The sequence below is a fragment of the Fistularia commersonii genome, chromosome 4 (genome assembly GCF_037954325.1).
Source record: "Fistularia commersonii isolate RoL2024-O1a breed Wild chromosome 4, RoL_Fcom_v1.0, whole genome shotgun sequence".
NCBI lineage: Eukaryota > Metazoa > Chordata > Actinopteri > Syngnathiformes > Fistulariidae > Fistularia > Fistularia commersonii.
The window spans coordinates 7,334,473-7,355,042 of NC_141287.1; the positions used below are offsets into that span (position 1 = coordinate 7,334,473).

Consider the following 20,570-nt stretch of genomic DNA (forward strand, 5'->3'; position numbering starts at 1 on the left):
GTAGACTGGCCCCGTGATCGAGATGAATATGAGAGGCAGGGCTCCTTTAGCTGCGTTCAAATATCTGATTTAAATAATATAATAAGGCTGGCAGCAATATAATGTAAATATTTAGTGGGCACCACCAAAGCATTCTCAATATGACATCGCCAATTGGAGCCTTCGGAAATCCCCTTTATACTCTATCTAGAATGTTAAAAAGGGGAAAATAAAATAGTTATGTATTTGTTTTGCATAAGAGTATCCATGTAACTGCCTGCCTGCCTGCCTCAAAGACATCTAAGCTTTGTCCTTTGGACAAAAGCTCGAATTACTTGAACTCCTTGATTCCATGCCCTTTAAAAAGACTGAACTGTACATTATTGTGTTCCTCATCTCCTTCTGTTCAGGTGACGCTCAAACCTCTGCGAATACGTTTCCCCCCTGTTGCTTTGGAGTGTGGATTATGCAGCTCCAGCTTGTTTTCTGTTATATTCTCAAACACTCACTGAACTGACTGAATATGACATGAATCTTTTAGGGATAAATAGTGTTCTTAAACACCTATCCCAAAGCCTCTTACTATTTCAGCTGTGACCGTCTGTTCAGTCTATAGCTGCGCTGACGTGTATCATTGCAATGCAATGATTCGGGATAATCTGTCTGCAACCGGCTCTTACCCCCGCCTCCAGATAAGCCCTCCACTCCAGTGCATTCTGGCTCCTCAATACTCTCATTCAGGCTAGAAGACAGCGGATCTTCCCCTAAAATGAAATCCACGGGGCCGCTCTCTGCGGACCCTCGCTGGGAGCTGAGCAGGCGTTTGCGCTTGATCTCATGCTGGCGAAATTTATCGATGCAGTCGTCGATGAGGGTGGACGGAGCCTTTTTGTGCCCAACGGTCACCTGGAATTGTTATCTGTTTTTATAACTTGAATAGCATACATTCAAAGGGCAAGTCAAAGCAGATCATTTATGATTGGTAAAATCGAGGTGCATATCACTACCTTGCCGCAATAAAGCACTTCAAACTTCTGGGAGTTGTAGAAGGCCTCATCAGCCTCCTGTTTGGGCTTGGTGTCTCCTTTTAGCGCTGACTTGGACAACTGGCGAATATTGCTGATAACCTCGGGTACCTTTAAAAACACACAAGAACAACGGGTTAAAATGGTGACGTGGACGATGGCACGGAAAAAAACCTGCAAAACAAACAAGTCAAAAGTCGCTTGATAGCCTTAACCTTGACAATCTATATTTTATTGTATTTCTTATTCTCCTTCCTTCCTACTATTATCTATTACTGTTATGTTTTTGCTTGAAACTCTGGCACAATTTCCTTCGGGATAAATAAAGTTGTTCTCATCTCATCTCATCTCATCTCAAGTCAAACGTTAGCAACAGATAATTGATCACGCTGTCATTTTCAGTATCTCTGATTTGGATATTAATGATAAGTCATTAGAAAAATGGACACTAGACTACAACGTGTGTGGCGAGTCACAAGCTCAAGGCTTAAAAAGTGGGACATTTGAACAAGCGCAGGCCAACAAGGCGGACAAGTGATGAGCCAGGAAAGGTCCACTCTATAGGACAGTAGACATAATAGAAGCTGCATGACGCCAGAGCTTTGAAAGGTCACACAGACAGTCTCTTCTCTGCTGTGTTGCATTACTTCACTTGTGAAATATTCAAAATCTTGGCACCCACTGTCATGAAACCAGTAAAATATAATAAAGGCAAAGAGGAAACAGCATCCTTAGTTACAGGCAGAATGTACATCCTTTCAAGCCAACACTTGGAAATATAATTCTTGGAAAAGCGTGGCCGAACTATTATTTTGTCTTGGGACGCTCACAGTTTTGAGTTGGTTAAAGGAGAAGTTTTGCGCTCAGAGCCACCACATCCTTGACAGACAATGATTTTTCAAATGGCAGCCTTCGTGCTCTATCTGTCAAAAAACAAAAGTGCCTTGAACCAGAGCAACCGCCAAGTACACTCGAGTACTTTCGGGACAACGATACATGTTAACAAAAAATGACACAATAACAGCGCCCTTGTTTTTGCTGATTTAATGTTAGGTCAGCAAATGTAGAGGGAATAAGGTTAAGTGACAAACCATAACTCGTGCTTCGTAGGCTATCAAGGAAAAGAGGATGAATAAAAGGGGAGATGTCAAAAAAATAAAAAATGCAAATTGGCATAATCTTTTCAGGTTTTACATAAAACTCTGCTGTCTTAAAGACTGAGCTGTGTCTGTGTCAGATATAGAGGAGGGCAGCTGTTCCATTGTGTGCATTCAAGTGACTAGAGGAATAACCGGGTTTCCAACTCTCAGAGGGGCTTATTTTTGGATGTACCTATCAAAACCATCTTTTGAAAAAAATAACCAACCTTATGCCAACAACATTCTACTGCGACTTAACAATGGATGAATATAATACAGGCCATTCTCTCATGTGATAAAGGCAGTTCTACATTGCTAAAGAGTGTTGACAATACAAGGTCAAGGCATTTGAGCGGCCTCGGTGGCTGCAGCTGCTCTGTTACACAATTAGGTCCTGTAACATGTCGGGGAAAAAAAATGACAGTGTCATCTTCACATTCAAAGAAGCTGATAGAATATACATGAGCAAGGTGATGCCCGAGCTCCATTTGATCTGATTAATTATTAATTATTCCTCCTTGACAAAGGAGGAAAACAAAGGGAGAGGCGGGGGCACACAGGCAGAGACCCACCGGGGGGAGGAAAAACTAATCGAATCAAATAGATCCGAAAGACTACATGTGTTCCTGAACCTGATTTTCATGACTTAATTTCACACGTCATTGCTCGGTTCCGTCAGACGCTATCAGTGACACCAGTTATTATCCAAAGCCCGTCTACACAAACACCTACAGCCAGCCAAAGCTGGGAGCTTAGGAGAAAACAAACTGGAAGATTAGGACTACAGTCCTGAGCGCCTTCATTGCATATGGTGTCGACCCACTCGAAAACTCGCCTTAATATTTGCTCAGACAAGAACTGGTATTAAGCGATGTTGCTCTTATCAGCAACACTAGGGTGAACACCATGGAAAAAGTGAGGTCTTAACACATTCATTTCACATTCACCCTGAAACGGGCACGTATACACAGAGCTAATAACTATGTCAAAACAGGGTGTGGGTGAAATAAGCCTGAAGGATCAGAGACATCTGTCCTTATACATCCATTCAAGACTATAGGTTTTCAAATTTCTCAAGCAAAACAAAATTGTATCAAAGCTAAACTGGGTGTTTTGACCTTATCCTTAACTACTGTTGCTGATGCTGAGTCAGATGCAACTTTGATTGAAAACAATTAAAGTAATGCATTACAGGATTTCTTTCTGCAAATTTAGTAATAACAATTGCAATAAAATGCATATACACTGTGTTGGACGATATTAGTGTTGGTATTAGAAATCAATAGTCAGTGTTTGGATGCTGATTTCATACTATACTTCTCATTTTCTGAGGAAAATGCCACGTCAGTAGGACTTGGATTCAGCAATAGCAGGAGCAGCAGCTGCTGCTACATTTCGCAGCATTTTCTGAGGTTCCTTGACAGCCGACCTTTTTTGTTGCGCGTGAGCCACACACAGCATTCCCAAACCAGTATAGTTTGGGATATTTGTCCGTAAATAACTGCAACTACTCTTCAGACGACAAAGTGTTTTGCTTGTTTTACCCTGAAGCTTACAACTCTTTCACCCAAGGCACACTTTCACCTGAAGGGTGAACTAATTCATTCAGTCATTCCAAAGCTGCACTCACATCTAGTGAAAGCATCCTAATTCATTTTAAATGTTGGTGACAAAGAGCGACAAGTGGTAGATTGACACAGCCCAGAGCAACGGTTTATTTTGACCAGTCTGGCTGTTTGCAAATTAGCAGCAGCGATAACATTAACCCTTGTGTTGTCTTGCGGGTCAAAAGTGACCCACTACCATGTTTAGCTGTAGAAAAAACACCTTAACCTATGTTTTTTCCAACTTGAAATTTTATGACTTCTCCTAAAGAGACACCATAATTAGAAAAAGTGATACTTCTTTTTTGTTTATGTTTCCATGTGGGCTGTACACCACTATGGTACAAAGATTGTCTTATGGGTCATTTTTGACCCGTAGGACAAGGGGAGTAAACACAACGTTAAGATCGCACGAGGGTTAAAAGCAACACCAAACTGCAGATCGAAAAGCGATCCAGGAAGTAGACGGGTTCCTCTCCATTAGTAGCGATGGGTGAGAAAACCTCAGAAAATCAGCCGCAGTGCTGTAAATCGAGGCTAAAATTGAATGCAACTTTTCTGCTTGACGAGCTACAAGCGTTTAAATGATCAGAATTTTGACTAAACATAAACACTCATACATCTATCATCCTTCATGGCTGCCATCTGAACAACCGTACAACACACTTCAGTGCTTGTGTTCACAAGCGTACAAGATGTCTGCAGAGCTGCTTGAACATCCCGCCCCCTGCAGAGGTTGGCAGGGCGATGCCAGCAGCCACAGTGACTCAGAAAGCTTTTGATGTGAGTGCACTGTAAAAATAACTACATGTGCATGGTCAACATTGCTGTAGTGGCCAGAGGGGGTATTATAATCCTAATGGGATTATGACACCTTTGTCAGGTATCCAAATGGAAGGCGCCTGTATTTTGAATTGCAATACTGGTTTCTACATTTCAGGTTTGGGCGGGGTTACAACAATAGACACAACTGTACAAAATATATGACAAAGTTAAAGTGATTTTCAAGCTCTTCAATTCATAGCTTTCACATATCTAGCTTTAAGAGAGATAAATGCATGTTGTTGACGACAAAAACCTGGCCAAGCCCAAACAGCAAGCTTATGACTGCTGAAAAATAACATACGAAATAAAAATAAACAATGAAAAAAAGAAGGTAAACATTATAAAGTGTGACTTACTGGTGTTACTTGTACATTCAATTATGCGTTTAACTTTTTATCAATTAGATATCAATTTATCAGTCCTTACTCTGACTTCTTTGGTTTGTTTGTTTTTTTTATTAACTTAGAATGCTTCGGTGCTCCAAACATCACTGCAGCTCAATCTACTCGGTATCTAAACTACTGATATCTACTTTGTAGTCCTTTACGATAAATTCAAGTGCATGGAAATATTCTGTTGCCTCAGTAGTATTGCCTGTCTTTTTTTCAGGACGGGGCAAGACTGAAATGGTTTGGCGCCATAAGAACTTAGCTATTGCCACGTGTGTGTGCTGCACCTCAGAACAGTAATGACATCCTCCCAGTGCTTTTCCATCTGCCTGAGGACAAACTGGGCACAGCAGTTTATGTCCCAACTAAAAACAACATGTCACCTTCACATTCAGCGGGACTGCAGCCAAACGTCAGAATCTGAAAGACGGCAGACAAATAAAGCAACCAGATATGCATGTCCTTCCATTTCTTAGATGTGCATTTCAAAAAGAAAAAGAAAAAAAAAACAACCTTAAGCTTTGAGTATCTGACTTCTGCAAAAAAGGGGGAGGAAGATTTAGACACGAAAAACAGACATAACATAAAATCTAAGCCCAGGCAAAAGGCCTTTAAATAATTAAAAGAAAAAACACTCGTACACCTTATTCAGGGTGCACTAACACAGAGATATAAAAAGTGATTATCACTGCACCTACCACAGGTGTACACATGTGAGCCGAGCAGGAAAGAGTGGGATATTTGTTCTGGGCTCTAGGGGCACCACTAGATACATTCAAGTTAGAAAGTATGGGAAAAATCTTCCTCTCATGTGTTACAGTTTTTGGCCTACGGGCAGATTGTGTAATGAAATATAGAGAAGGAGATATGTAATAATAAGTTTTGAAAATGTCAAAACATCAACCCTACTTAGGACAATGTAACAGAGGCCAATTCAAGATTTTTAAGAATAAGAATAACTTTATTTATCCCGAAGGAAATTGTTGTGCCAGAGTTTCAAGTAAAACACAACAATAATAAATAATAGTAGGAAATTGTATAAACAGTAAAAAAAAAAAGGGGGGGGGGGATAAGAAATACAAATGAAACTATAAAGTGTCAAAGTGTGTATGTATTTCCTTATTCACACCAACAGCACATGTGTTAAAGGAGAAATGTCAAATCAAATTTTTCTCTTGGCCGAGTGTGAAGCAAACGCTTTCAAAGATCGCGTCTCATCTCTTGACCGTGTCTCGGTGCTACGGGGAGCAATGTTTCACTGATAGTTGAAGAGTCAAACTAGTAAGGGAGTTTCTGTGGAGGGGTTCCAAGTTAAAACAGACGTGCAATGCACATGCCTGTGTTTACACAGTGTAGGATCACGCTGTCTGCAACTGAGGTGATAACACACACAACAAATGCAGTTGGACAGTTAATTATGGGGCAGCTGCAATGTAACTCTTAATAAGGACAGAAGTTAGTGTCCCACATTCATCTGGGTCAGAGGTTTTAAAATAAACAATTGCACACGCTTTACCGCATTCACTGTTACTATTAAATACATACTGCAGATCCATATATATGACGGGAATTCCAGAGACATGACCTGAGTCTGTATAAAATGCATCACCGCGAGTTCGAATACGTTGACACTATACAGGATGAGGACTGAAGATGTTTTCACGTCACGGAAATGAACAATGCCTTTGGGTGTTGTGTTCACTCTCTTATGTAAAACTTGAGCCATCCCTCTCCAAACACACACAAACACGGACACGTGTATGCGTACAGAATCGAAAGAATTGCATGTAATAAGATTACGCCTCGCTGCCCCGCGAGAAACCGCAAGATCGTCTCATTTGAAACGTTCACATTTCAGTAGACGGTGGTGGTCTTCCCTCCAGCTTGCACTCAAGGCACAAATGCAGCTAAGAATAGATTTGCAAGCATGCATGTCCTCCCAAAATAACATTTTATCATGTGTTCAAACTCAGCTGCCATGTATAGAAAACCCACACTAGCATAGTAATGCACACAGGCATAAGGGCGAGCCCTGCGTTGCAAAAAACAAAATAACTTTCAAACAGCCAAATCAGAGAGTAACAATAACAGGGTGACACTTAATAGCAAACGACTTCTGTGAGAACAAACCACGCATTCCAGCGTCCACATGTTGCTGCTGCTGGCTGACAAACCAGTTACAGTTGCGCAACAATGCTGATGGATGGATGTTCAAGATGACTCTTTATCAGATGCAAAGGCTGAATAAATCATTTTTGCAGATAAGGCAATCTGATTCCTGATTTTACTTGGAATCAAAAGTTGTTTTGCAAGTCATGTTTGCTGGAAATAATGTACGTTCTTGCTAGAGTCTTCACAAAACAAGCGTTTTTTCCACTGGACCTGGAGAAAATTAGACATCCCTGCAGCGGGTGTGTCTTGACAAAAACAAATTAGGTGTTTGACTAATGCACTTGACCATACTGCAAATTTGACAATATTTCAAACGCAGTCGTACAACAAACATCTGGTTTCCAGTACAGACTTCTGTGTCTGCCTGAAACTCGCTCTACTGTCTTTGGCAAGCAGACAAACATCCAGCTTGTGCCACGCACACACATACCATACGATACGTGATACAACTCAGGTATATGTCAAGCCCAAATGTGTGTGCTGTGCACACATCGATAACATAAGAGAAGTTTTCCAAAGTCACCGGCAAAACAGAGAGAGCGCGGACGAGTGTCAGGCAGCACGTGGAGAAGCCACACATCGTGGATTAACTCAAAAAAATAATTACAAGCGCTTACTATTGACACAAACAAACAGTCATCTCTGAAAAAAGAAAAACCACAACTAAGTTTCAGCTGAAATCAGAGGCCTGCCTCCGACTGCGTTCCTGGCTTTTGACTGCTTACCACTCTTGAGGTTATTGCACAAGAGCAACGTGCTGATCTGCATGTGAACGTGCTTACTCCATGTTGGGCCTGGAGAGTTGTTGTCAAACTACGGAGATGTGAGATTTCATTGAAATAAAAGCATGGATGGATTACCTTTCACTGGAAAAAAAAAATCTCATTCCTGCACAATTTATCATCCCTACTAACTGGTGGCCTAAATACTTAATACCAAAACATGTTTGGGCCTTTCTCTAATCTAGTGACAGGGAGATTTAGTGACATTGCCTTGTTTTCAAAATAAAGAAAAATAGGAAAGTCCTTCAACACACATTAGACATCAAGCACCATTTATACTTCTTACATGAGCCCTCTAAATATTCTTCCAGAGGGTTTTCTGGTTAATATCGATGAAACCTCACCATAGGTTCCCTAAAAAGCCCAATGTATTGGCGGTGTAATGAAGTGATTTGAGCGACTGTTGGCCTCAATTTAAAAACAATCCATTTGTTTGTCTGTCTCTCTCTCTCTTCTTCCCTATGCGATCTCGCATGGGAAAGTGCACCCGACCACATGAACCGCAGCGCCACGCATGTGCCACGCACACTTTGGACCTGTGCTGGTACCTGGTTGGGTTCCCGGGCCTTGAAGACGTGACAGGACATCTCGGACTCGGGGTTGTCGGGCTGCCCGCGGAGCAGATACGCGAAGTAGGTGAGATCATTGCTGTTGTGGATGAACCGGGAGATGAGCTGGGCTTTGTGCTCGAAGATGAAGATGGAGGAGTTGCTGCTGCCGGAGGGGACGCATCGGACGAAAGGCGGGTTGAGCACCAGCTGGACGTCCCGGGGCTGCGCCGCGGGGCAGCTCTCGCCCTTCTCACTCCTCCTCCGGATCTCCGCCACCAGCCACGGCAGCATGGGCAGGGTGGTCCGCCTGTCCAGCGAGGACCAGCCGATGTAGCTCAGGCTGAACCTCCCGTCCGGCTTGGAAGGGCAGTTCTCCATCCCATCCGGAGCCTCCATGCCGTCCGCTGCAGAAACCCGCTACTCTACAGTTTGCATTTCCGCGTCCACCGGAGAAGAGTGTTTTCTTTAACAAGTTCTTGTGCCAGATCCACGTGACGGGGTTTCTAAGACAGCGTTACGAGTCCGATCGTGAATTCCGATCTTACTTCTCTGCCCGGTTCGTCCTGTTTGATCTGGCTCAGTCAAAGGCTGGGAAACGTGGCTCTCCGGTGCAAACGAACCAGATTTCTTTGGATTTCTTTGCGCATTAATCCCCGCCGCTCCTACGAGCCGGGGCTTCGGCACTCGCTGGAGTAGAAATACCGATGCTTAGTTGTCGTTTTCTGTATTTTCTTATTTAGATCTGTCTCCCTTGACAAGGCTCCTTTCTTCCACGAGCAGCGTCTTGGAGGAGGAGCGGCCGTGCGGCTCCGACGACCCGCCCAAACCATCCCATGTGCTGAGAGGGAGTGGGCAGGGCGGAGGAGCTCTGCAAACGTGACAGGACAACGCTTCCCCCCCCCCCCCCCCCCGCCCACGGTGTTCTCACTCGGGGGAAATACCGGATCGGTGTGTTTAGCAGCCCCCAAGATCGGAGTTCCCGGGTTCCACCAGCTGCTGTCGGACCTGGTGCTGCAGCGGCACATTGGTTGCAGCAAGACGCCTCGTCGAAGGGAAGGAAGAATGGCTAAATCGTCCTGGATATCAGATCTGGTTATTTTGCCCGTTTGCTGGAGTTCTCACCCACCGAATGCACTCAATCCGAGGGCTCACACTTTACCCCAAAATAGGAGGCCGTGTCACATGCAACCTTAGAGCCTCTGCAGCTACTTGAGCTCTGCAGAGGGACCCCAGCGCCTCCCCCACAGGACACGAAGAGGCTTTGCAGACCTCAAGTGTTAGTTGGATTATGTAGCATGAACGATTAACCAATTGTGCAAATCAAATTAAAGTCATTAAATTTGCAATTAAATTAAATTCATGCATTTTTAGCAAAGGACTAGAACAGAGTAACACTTTTTGTCTGGTGCTTTTGTGTTTTTTGGCCCCCCTTTTACTCGGGACCTGTTCAGTTATTCAAAGGGAGTCACTGAGAAAACTAACTGTACAGCTACTAAAAGCTAGTATTCAAAAACTACGACTAAATGATTTTAATATGCAACTACAAAACAAAGTACAATTTATTGGATGCACTACTGATATCGTGCTTTGCAATAAATAGGAGTGAAATGCACCTCTTCCAGTAACATTTAGAAAATGTGTTTGCTTTGAGACCTGCTTTTAATTTTACATAAAAACAAGGAAACTAAAATTTACGATGACTTCTACATGTACATGCTTGTTAGAAAGAAAAAAAAAACACTCCAAAATCACTGACTGATTTTGAGTGGGCCAATGTTTTTTTTTTGGTTTTTAGAAAATAGAATAGAAAAGCAATTAGCACATCATATTACAATAACTCCCCATTATGAAACAAAACCACAAGCGACATAGACTTTATTGTACAACATTTACATGAAACATTTTCCACAATTGATAATGGACAAAATAGTGATTTTAGCCATTTATATAACTATAGAACCCAGTTTGGTCATCTGTAATTCCAATGGAAAACAGCAGCATAAAGTGTCTTCATCATTGAACTGTGTTTCTGGAACTGCTTGAAAGAACAAATGTATTGGCAGGGGGTTCTGAGAGTAAACTGTGTAAAAGCCCATGATCTGTGACAGAGCAGTTGTCATGAATCGCCAGGAGATAAACACTGGGTTGAAGTTGTTGCTCCCTGGGTAAAAACTCTCTTCCCAAGAACCAAAGTATTCTTGGTCCAACTATACAGTCTCCATTACTGCAGCCATTTCCTTGATCTCCTTGTGAAAGTTCTGTGTGGTAAGAGACTGCCATTAAAAAAAAAAAAAAACAAGTGATAAATTATAAGTGATGCACTATTTCACCATGCACAAACCTGAAATTGTGGAACAGTCATTTCAAAGGATCTCTGACTGATCTGCCCAGAAGGTTCGGCGATCTTCAGCATCAGAGTCACAAAGGGGGAGTTTAGGGAGCGGCAGGTGTCTGAGCTCACCGACAGGCCGAGCTTCCACTGCATGTCCACCAGCTGCAGTGACGCAGAAAAACAACGGCACAGTAAGTTCACACATGCCACCAATACTGAGAACGAATCAGGCTGTTTTCCTGCATTATTCTGACATACCTGACCAATACTGAGCATGTCCTGGGCCTCCTGCTGAGTGTGAACAGATGCACAATGCTCACTCCATAACCCGTGAAGCACCTGGAGGGATGCCCTGCTCCACTTGTTACTGCCTTCTTCCAGCTTTTTCACCAAGTCATCCCCTGTGATGTTGCTCTTCCCTGCTGACCTGTCAATAAACATCTTAGCATTTAGCATTGCAACAACAATGTCCTTTTTACTGCATGCCGAGATTGGCATTATGGAAGGATAAGATACGAATGCGGACAGCAAGAGAATATTTCCACTATATATTTAATGATAATTGAAAATATATACAATATATAAATGCAAAATGCACCTGAATGTTAACAGCAGAAATCTGATCATATTTTGAAGAGCTTCATGGTCAAGTCTGATTCCAGCTCTCTGAATTATCTGCCAAGAAAAGAAAAAAAACATGAAAGATCCACTTGAGCAGACAGATTTCAAGTTTCAAGTTTTCAAGCTAAAAAAGGGAGTATTTACTCACATTAGAAATTTCAGCTGAATCTACTCCCCTGGTCTGCCCACAAAGATAATTTAGAATGTGCAGGCACTGTGAAGATTATAGGGAAGTTATAAGAATATAAAGTAATACAGGGACAGTATAACACCACATTTACATTGCACTTATAGCTTTCATTGGATCCTTAAAATAATAAGGAATTCTTACAAGTCTAGAAGATAACAACTGCAGATGAGGGATTGTAACTTACACTAATAAGTCATTGAAACGGGAGAGATAAATACCCACAACTGATGAAAATGCAACACTACGCCTGCACAGGGCGCTTTCAAAACTTTAACAATTCCACATTGGCTTCCATCAATGCCATCTGTAAAAGTGGTTGCTTTTAAAAAATGCTCATAAATATTGGCATTTAATTGTACAATATACTCACACATTCGGCTAACAGATCTGGCGTTAGCCTGCATATGTTGTCCTCAACTTTGTTCATACCTAAAAAACAGAAATGACATGAGACGTGTCTATTCCATTCTCTTTGTCTGGCCCATTTTCAATAACCTGCTTGTTGTCAACGGTTTTCTTTTTCACTTTTGCCCATCTGGTGACTACAATGAGTCAAATTTAAAGCGATTATTACAAATCTTAGTACACTTAAAGAGAGACAGCGAGATGTTTATCGAGATTATGTCTGAGGTAAGACTGGGCTACTTGGCATTAGCTACCAGAGGTAGAAGAGGCTCGCAAAACGGGTGAGCAAAAGCTAATGAAGACGTTTACGCAAAAGAAATACATTTAACGACGATAGTAAGCAACACTGTGAAGATTCAATTGTCTGACAGTTGAAAATAACATCACGCTTCGGGTCAAAACCCACCATAAGACTGCGGTGCTGCTGGCATCTTCTCACGACGATAGAATCATTGCCGGGTTGACACAGAGATATTCTCAAAGGCGAGATTACCAAACAGTCTCTAGTCAGACCTAGTGGTTTGACAGTACAAGCCGGGAAACTTGATTGAATCTTAAAGTCTACAGGCTAGGATTAACCTTTGTAGTGGAAAAAGTATTTTTCGATTGCGCTGAAGCGATTTTATTAAACGTTTTTAAAGACTACTTGCGCTTTTACGAACTGGACACTATTCTTCTATCTCTCATATTTTACTATCTTTGTTAGTCTCGACTCCTCGACGGGCAAGGCACGTGTGGAACAACAGCGCCCCCGAATGACGTTCATAAATAAAACAAAATCAGTTTGGGTTTTTTAGATACTTTTCGAATGTTTATCTAAATGATCAAGTATTCGCTGGGGCGGGCAGGAGTAGAATTAAACTTAATATAGCTTGGTTCATCGCGGGTATATGAAGGAGACACGATCAACCGAAATCGCCCCGGAATGGTCCATGGTTACAATAGTCGCGTGTATATTGGATTTAGAAAACACAATTTTTAGCTGGCAAATCTCCATATTTCATATAAATATGGTTTTCGTAAAGAATTATGTACACGGATGATAATATTAAACGTATCCGTGAATGAGCTGAATTCAGAACTTTGGTAAACTTACATATTACAAAGAAACAAGTACCCCTATACGTCAAGTGTTCTCTTCTCAGGCGGAAGCGACTCCCAGCTGTCAGAAAGATTTGGGGAATATAAGTTTCATCTCTTCGCTGACAAAAAAGTAACAATTCACGATATTCTAAAATGGAATGCCCTCGCTGGCTGCCCCTGGAATCGAATCCAGAAGTATGTATCGCTAATATTTTCTCAAAATTATTTGTTTTAGCCATGTCATTCATTCAGCAACATGCAAGGACTAGCATGCTGGGGGTTAGCAGACCGAACAAAAGCAAAAGCCAGTGCGGCGGATTCGATTGTCAGTTGGCAGTTTCACTAATCTTTGTGTTTATGTTTTCATTTCAGGTCATGACAAAGGTGGGTTGCCGCTCATTGAATTCGGCAGCAGCTCTGCAAAATCAATCTGTGATCGATTGTTTTGCAAAGAGCAACAGGCCCAAGCAGTAGCAACACCACATCCAGCGTCACATTAAAGAATAACACAGGCTAGTAATCTCGAGAGATAGACAAGGCATGGCTCTACCGGTCTGCTCTCATCTTCCCAGACACACTGAATAGTTTGGCAGTTGTTTTGTGCAAAGTAGAGAAATACGCATTCTTTCATTAAAAGGCAGAACTTTCATACATTAATCTAAGCCTCATTATATCAAGGAGACAGAAGGTTTAGCATCATACTGTGAATAGAGCGTAATATTAAGGGACTAATAATTACGATCTTGCATAGTGGCTTTCAATGCAGTGTGTTCATTGGTGGCTAGACGCCATGCAGTGACTCTCATTTCCGTTTGTTTCGTTTTAACGTTCAATTGAGTCATGCCTTCTTTACATGTTTATTGTTGCTATGTGTTCTGTATTGCTTTGTTTTGATTGTTTTGTTAGTTTTTTCCCATTTTCATACACACAAATGATTAGTGACTTAATATTGTTTACCGATTTCTAGTTTGTCAGTTCTTTGGGCATGAGGCCAACCTGGCAATTTGGAGATGTATATGGACTGGATCCTGAGCTTCTCAGCATGGTACCAAGACCAGTGTGTGCAGTACTTCTTCTTTTTCCTGTTACAGAAAAGGTACTTGTTTTTTTTTCCCCATAGGAATACTATTCATATATTTAGACACCAGCATTTTGCAAACAGTGGCATGAAATACTGAAATTTGGCAAACATGTGTCATCAAAAACTCTTCAGTGTTGCAAGTCACTAGAATTAGAATGGGGAGACCAAAACTTATTTTCTTAAAGAAATCCCCCCCACCCCCACCCCAATTGAACAGGATTATTAATAGCATCCTTCTTCTTCCATTATATATAGGTTGTTTTTCTCCAATTTGTCCATATTACTGAATATATGTTCTAGCCTGGACATTCAAGGTGTTGTTCTCATGTTAATGATTATCCCCCTATGTCCCATCTTCTGTCCAGTATGAGGCCTTGAAGCAAGAGGAAGAGGAGAGACTGAAAGATAAGCAACAGATATCTCCAAATGTCTATTTTATGAAGCAAACTATTGGAAATGCCTGTGGAACAATAGGATTGATTCACGCAGTGGCCAACAACATGGCACACCTGGAGTTTGGTGAGGCGGCATTCCAACATCCTCTTTAGAACAGAGTGCTGTTTTATGACTGGCAACTGGATAATGAGTGATCAGTAAAAATAGTGTGAACTGATACAAAATAGATTCAAAATCATTATCATCAACTCTTGCATTTTATTATTTATAAAACATTAGCTGTTGTATTGTAGTAATACAGCTGATTGAATCACAACACAACAATGTTTTTTTAATAGTTGTTATAATTGTATCATTATAATCAAATACACTTTGTCATTATTCTCCAGAATCTGATTCTCCCCTTAAGGCATTTCTTCTACGAACAACTAAAATGACCCCAGAGGAGAGGGCTGCCTTCCTAGAGCAAGATGAGGTTTGAGTACATTAAAAAGCACAAGCTTTTGATATTTACTGTTCAGAGTAGTGCATTGTTTTGAATAGAATGAGCTGCCATGCTGCAAATCAAATAATGAATGGATGCCTGCAGCTTTAAGCAGTCAATAACATTTTCCCTAATATGTGTTTCAGAGTATACGTGTCATACATGAATCCAGTGCACAGGAGGGACAGACTGAGGTTTGATATTCCCTCTGACAGATCACTAAATATATGCTTAACAACAGAAAAATGTGTGGTGAACTTTTTTTGTTTGTTTTTTTGTCCATCTTAGGCCCCAGGCTTAGATGAGAAAGTAAATCTTCATTTTATAGCATTTGTCAATGTTGGAGGACAGTTATATGAGCTGGGTAAGGGAGCCTTTTCTGATATTTCTGATTGTCACATTGTAATTTGTTCTCTATCAGTGGTTGACGGGCTTCAAAATGTAAAGATATTGAAACCTTGATTTTTAAATGTTTTTCATGAACCCAGATGGTCGGAAGCTTTTCCCTATTATTCATGGAAAAACCTCAGAGGAGACGTTCCTTGAGGTAAAAAGACAAAGAATAAAAGAGAGCTATTGTCCTAATCGTATCGGCAGAGCTGTAATTCATTTCCTTTCTGTGTTGAATGGCGGGGCAGGATGCGGTAGGAGTTTGTAAGATCTTCATGGCTCAGGATCCCCAAGAGGTCCGTTTCACCATCATCACTCTCTCCAAAGTTTCTGACTGAGGCGTGCCCCTCGTGATCCAAGACAGATGGCTGCCAAACATGAAAGTGCTCACTTTATTTGATTGATCGGTCTTTTTTTTTCCCAACAATTCAGGACAAGGGAGTCAAAATTCAGGGATGGTATTCTGAACCCCCTTTATTTATCAATTGCTTGTGGATGCAATGCTTCGGAAATCAAAAGCTTTGAGGTGCAGATAAACTAGTTGTGAGATCAGATTAGTCCCGATGCTGGAACGCTTTGAATAACTGCAGAGATCAGTCATGCTACGTACTGATCTGTGTTTGTGTGGCAAGTTCCACTTTAAATTAATGGAATTAGGCACAATCTTATATCACTTTGAAAATTCACTCGCTATATTTGTGTGGGTTTGATTGACACTTGATCTCCCCTACAGGCCTCGTTGAATCTAACCATCAGGTTGGCATCAACAGTAGAAAGTTTGGGATCATAGCTTCGAAAGCTGATGGGCCCATTAGTATTATGTAAATTACTGATGTTGGAATAAGCATGTCAATAAGTTATGGCTCCTATAATTAAGGATAAATGTAAGTCAGAAACATCCTTGTGGAAGGTGCCTATGTTTCTTTTTTTTGTTATAGGAATTGTAAGATCTGTTGAATAAATGCAGATGTATCAAAACAGTCATCAGGTGGCTCTTCCTTGAAGTGTAAACTGGTCAAGTACTTGCTAAAAGAAGGCGCCCTCCTGTGTTCAACGGAATCTGGCCTACTTAAGAGAAACTTAAGTAGGCCTTACTAAAGAGAAATTTTATTATTTTGTGGATAACAATGTGGTAAGAGAAATGGAAATTTTGGAAATGACTGCACTAATAATTCTTAAAAAGTGTGTCTGTGGCTGCTTAGATTCCCATGGCCTCAGTGAGTAGGCAGGAGTAGCTGGTACATCATTTGCCAGCTACTTCCACGGACTTCATAAACTGAGAATCCGTTCAATAAAGTGACTGAAATTATTTTAAAAATCAGTAAGTAATTGAGGAATTTGTTTTTAGTTTTAGGAAAACTTGTCTTTGAATATCAAATCTACTAATAAAACCTAGTTTTTCTTTTTATCAAAAATCTTTTCCTAGTTTTAATGTCCCGTGGCCATAGTGTTCAATTACCATCCTGTTTGTTCAGTATGCAGTATTCCAAACACAGCAAGACTCATACAGTTACCTGAAGTTATGCGGTGATGTGCCTTACATGATATGCAGAAAGTACGTCTAATTATAACTTGGAAAAAAAACATCTATTAACTGTATAAATAATAGAACTTCAGGTAAGTCCAGTTCATCAAATATCTGTCACAATTAATCTGTTAGACACAAAAAATGGCCATCAGAGACCAGATGTATTACATTTTTTCATTAAATTTGTTATGTATTATGAAGTAAAATGACACCGCAATTGCACAAAATATCAATGCAACATAAATAAATAGGATCACAGGCTTGGTTAAGGTCCTCGCCAATTTTACAAATACAATGATGTACAGTTTTAAGGGTGGAAAAGGTGACACACTGTTGCTCTTGTGGTTTTTGCAGAACCCATGTTTCTTTCATTGCATTTTAACCAAACCTGTGACGAATCAAATTTAATAGGTTATTCTCTTATGTGTTGAGTAAGCGAACTTTTGTGGAAAATTGACACAAATTCCCAGCAGTTCTGTCTGGTTGAACCCCCCAGCTTTTTTTTTTTAATAACAGAGGGAAATCATAGATTACATAACAATCATAAATGTGTCTGCTATAATCCTTTCCACCCCCTGCACGACGAGCTGTGGCTGAGGTGCATCTGTGCTGCTTTTTCAACCTCACTACCTCACCCTTTCACATGTCATGCCCTAACTCTGCTGCCTTTTTTATCCTTGTTCGTCCTATCCCGCACGCATCCTACTTATTTTTGTTGATTTATTTAATTCCTTTTCATTGCTGATGTCACTCTGATTATATTGTCATTTAGTTCTGGTTGTGTATTTCTTATCCTTACTGTTCCATTATGTTGTCTATTATTATCCCTGATGTTGTTGCTGTTGTTGTTCTCCCTGCTGTCTTTTTATTCGTGGATGTCTTGCTATCTTCTGTCTTCTAACGTCCCTCTATTTATATTTATATTCATATTTATTTTTTCTGTGTTTTGAAATAACTTAAGCTGCTGTGACAACGGAATTTCCCCCATGGAGATCAATAAAGTTTATCTGATCTTATTATACATTAATAAATAGACCTGCTGTAAGCATAAGAAGTTAGATTGATTCTGTGTTGATCCTTTTGATTTCCCTGAACTATTTGCTTGAAGAAATAAAGCGACCTATCCTTTAACACCTTGCGGGTAGTTCATCTTTAACAATTTTAGGAATTGTATACAGTGTGAATCCTCAACCACAGAGCTTGGAAAATGCATAGGAATACCAAAATAAGATTCGCGTATGTCACTATATGACACTGGAATTTTATTATAAAGAAATAGTATTTTCATTTAAGGCCAATTTGTCCACCTTGCAGTGCGTATTGTAGACCGCTACGTGCCGCCACGGGGACGATGTTTGTTGGAAGTTAAAGCTGCCAGTGGGGGGGTCGGAACTTTCTTCAACATTTGAGAAGGTGTGTGTGTAGTGAACACTGGTGAATTTTAAACAATGATAGGCTCCACATTCCGCAGCCTTTAAGTCCTGGATATTATTTTAACCCCCCCCCCCAACCCACCCAACCCACCCCATCCACCCACGCGTGTTGCTTCTCATGGATCGGGCCAGAAGTTCATCGTTGTAGCCCACTGGCCAGGACGCAAGGAGCAGGACCGAAACCCACTCTTTGCAACAAGGACACGACTTTACGAGCTTTTCCTCTTGGAAGTCTCACTCCTTCCACGAGACGAGAAAACCACGAACCCACGCGTCACCGACCGGATCGTGTGAACAACAGGTAAAAACACACACAGGAAGAACAGGTAACATTGTGACACGGGATTACATTACTGCTACACCTTGATTCCACTGTGAAAAGAACAATAGGGGACATATTTCATGAATGAGCGACTGCGTCTGAAGTTTGTGCGTGTTGTGTTTATTCGAACTGGCCCCATATTTTGTGCCACCGGACTTGAAGTGCGCACGCAGGCAGGAGCAGCTCAGACCGCGCCTGGACGCCGATCGTGCGTGATGGAGTGGCGTGAACAGTCCGCAGTCAGCTGCGACCAGGCCTATCTGGAAGCGCAGAGGTGGATCGAGGTGAGTGCGCAAAGAGTCTCTCTGCTGATCGGTCACTGTCTTTGTTTTTTATTTTTATTTTTTGGGGGGGAAATCAGAGAAGCCAGACTGACATGGTCATGTAACGGCGGAAGGATAACGCATGTAGTGGTAGAAGGATGCCGGAGTCGGAACTGCCAGGCAGGATGACGAGAGGAAGAACCGAGAGAAGACTTATGGATGGAGTAAAAGAGGACATGAAGTTAGTTGGTGTGAGAGAATTAGGGTTGGATGGGGGAAAAGAAGAATAACCATATCTTTTTGTAACATGGTGTAGTTTAACGGCATCCGTTACCTGAGAGTTTGGCATCCCTGGATCCCTCAGTGGAAAGTTTGGCTCCTTCAGAGGGAGAATTGGTGAGACAGACAGACTTTTGGATGTGATCACAAGTATAGTGCCAAGCAACTCTTGAGTTTGGGATTTTCACCCTTAAAAAAAGAAAAGAAAAGAAAAAAAAAACTATACATATGTGTGTGTGTGCGTGCGTGTGTGTGTGTGTGTGTGTGTGTGTTTATGTATATGTATGTATTCAAGGATTTTTAATGTTTAACATTGACATGATAAGGTGCTTTGTTCATACAAGTCAAGTGTATCAGGCAATGTGCAATGTTTACATTGGGCAAAATTACATGAGGTAGTTCATTGCTCAGCAGTCTCACTGCTGTTGGGAAGAAGCTGTATATATATATATATATATATTCTTAAATCTATTCAAATGATAGACTGCTTAATTCAAAGTGAATCAAAATCTTGTTTGAGTCAAAGTGGTTTGAGTCAAGACATATTCTGGCAATGGCACTCCTGAACAGAGCTTTCTATACAACCACACACTAATGGTTTTCTTTTCCGGAGGACTATTTGTATAATCATCATAGTACTACAGTATGATTGTAGTACTTAACTGCACAGCATTTCTTAGAGGATTAATCAAAAAACAAAGTAGCCTCCAACTCCCATTGTCCCGCAAGCGCTTTAAACAATAGTTCCCTTTCATTTCGAAAATGTCAAATGATCTAAACTTTTCCTTCCAAGCTGCTGCCAGATTCTTTAGTTTGTCTTTTCAAGCGGGTGAAATCGCATTGCCTCATCTTGTACATTCTCCTCCCAGCAGGGTGGCATGGAGCCGGTGTACGGCTGTAACTAAACAAATATTGCTCTAATTTCATGAAGGGGTGAATCTGAATGCTTTCACTGTGACATCAGTGTCTTGCACACTTGCACACTGGTCCATTGTAGCGGCTTAGCTGGTGGTGTGACTGCGGCGGGGGCATGAAGATTAAAAATGGAAGCTGCACACTTTGAACAGGTAAAGGTTAGAGGGCAGGGGTCTGCGCTCTAATGAACAGTAATAATACCGGTGATTCGCTTTAGGGAAATACAATGGGCAGTTCTGGCACGGAGCTAAGTTTTCCTTCAAAGAGAACATTTTGCGGCTATTGGATTCCGTCACTGAATGATTAACAAGCTGCTTGGCTCGACGGCACTTTTAAACAGAGGCATGTGTGTGTGGCGTGGTAGGTGGTGTTGTTAAAATCT

The 20,570-nt window shown here is 41.3% G+C and overlaps 4 protein-coding genes across 23 annotated transcripts in view; 2 read left to right on the top strand and 2 right to left on the bottom strand.

The window, feature by feature from the left end:
• The window catches only part of tbc1d4 (TBC1 domain family, member 4), a 30,425-nt gene extending 21,126 nt beyond the window's left edge, over positions 1-9,299 (bottom strand). For both annotated transcript variants that reach the window (XM_086144954.1, XM_086144953.1), the window contains exons 1-3: positions 8,464-9,299; positions 987-1,115; positions 660-885 (exon numbers count right to left, since the gene is read on the bottom strand). In XM_086144954.1, coding sequence (XP_086001080.1) covers positions 660-885; positions 987-1,115; positions 8,464-8,862 — 754 coding nt within the window. In that variant the 5' untranslated portion in view covers positions 8,863-9,299. The remainder of the gene's footprint in view (positions 1-659; positions 886-986; positions 1,116-8,463) is intronic.
• Positions 9,300-10,324: 1,025 nt separating this feature from the next.
• On the bottom strand, positions 10,325-12,510 carry commd6 (COMM domain containing 6). The gene is made up of 7 exons (XM_086144957.1): positions 12,421-12,510; positions 11,980-12,038; positions 11,568-11,633; positions 11,397-11,473; positions 11,057-11,225; positions 10,808-10,960; positions 10,325-10,724 (listed from the first exon to the last, which is right to left on the bottom strand). Exons 1-7 carry the CDS (start codon positions 12,443-12,445, stop codon positions 10,674-10,676), a joined length of 600 nt encoding a protein of 199 aa, XP_086001083.1. The 5' UTR covers positions 12,446-12,510; the 3' UTR covers positions 10,325-10,673.
• Positions 12,511-13,159: 649 nt separating this feature from the next.
• On the top strand, positions 13,160-16,448 carry uchl3 (ubiquitin carboxyl-terminal esterase L3 (ubiquitin thiolesterase)). 2 transcript variants are annotated; one of them, XM_086144955.1, is made up of 9 exons: positions 13,160-13,292; positions 13,470-13,481; positions 14,065-14,193; positions 14,544-14,697; positions 14,964-15,049; positions 15,205-15,252; positions 15,347-15,422; positions 15,547-15,605; positions 15,697-16,448. In XM_086144955.1, exons 1-9 carry the CDS (start codon positions 13,251-13,253, stop codon positions 15,784-15,786), a joined length of 696 nt encoding a protein of 231 aa, XP_086001081.1. In that variant the 5' UTR covers positions 13,160-13,250; the 3' UTR covers positions 15,787-16,448. The 2 variants fall into 2 exon arrangements, with proteins under 2 accessions (XP_086001081.1, XP_086001082.1); XM_086144956.1 differs by having other exon boundaries at positions 13,470-13,609; positions 15,697-16,447.
• A 2,104-nt stretch (positions 16,449-18,552) lies between these two features.
• lmo7a (LIM domain 7a) overlaps positions 18,553-20,570 on the top strand; it is a 49,109-nt gene continuing 47,091 nt past the window's right edge. For all 18 annotated transcript variants that reach the window (XR_015106022.1, XM_086144977.1, XM_086144987.1 and 15 more), the window contains exons 1-2: positions 18,553-18,710; positions 18,894-19,015. Coding sequence is in view for 17 of the 18 variants with exons in the window: in XM_086144977.1 (XP_086001103.1) it covers positions 18,947-19,015 (69 nt within the window). In the remaining variant the exon portion in view is untranslated. The remainder of the gene's footprint in view (positions 18,711-18,893; positions 19,016-20,570) is intronic.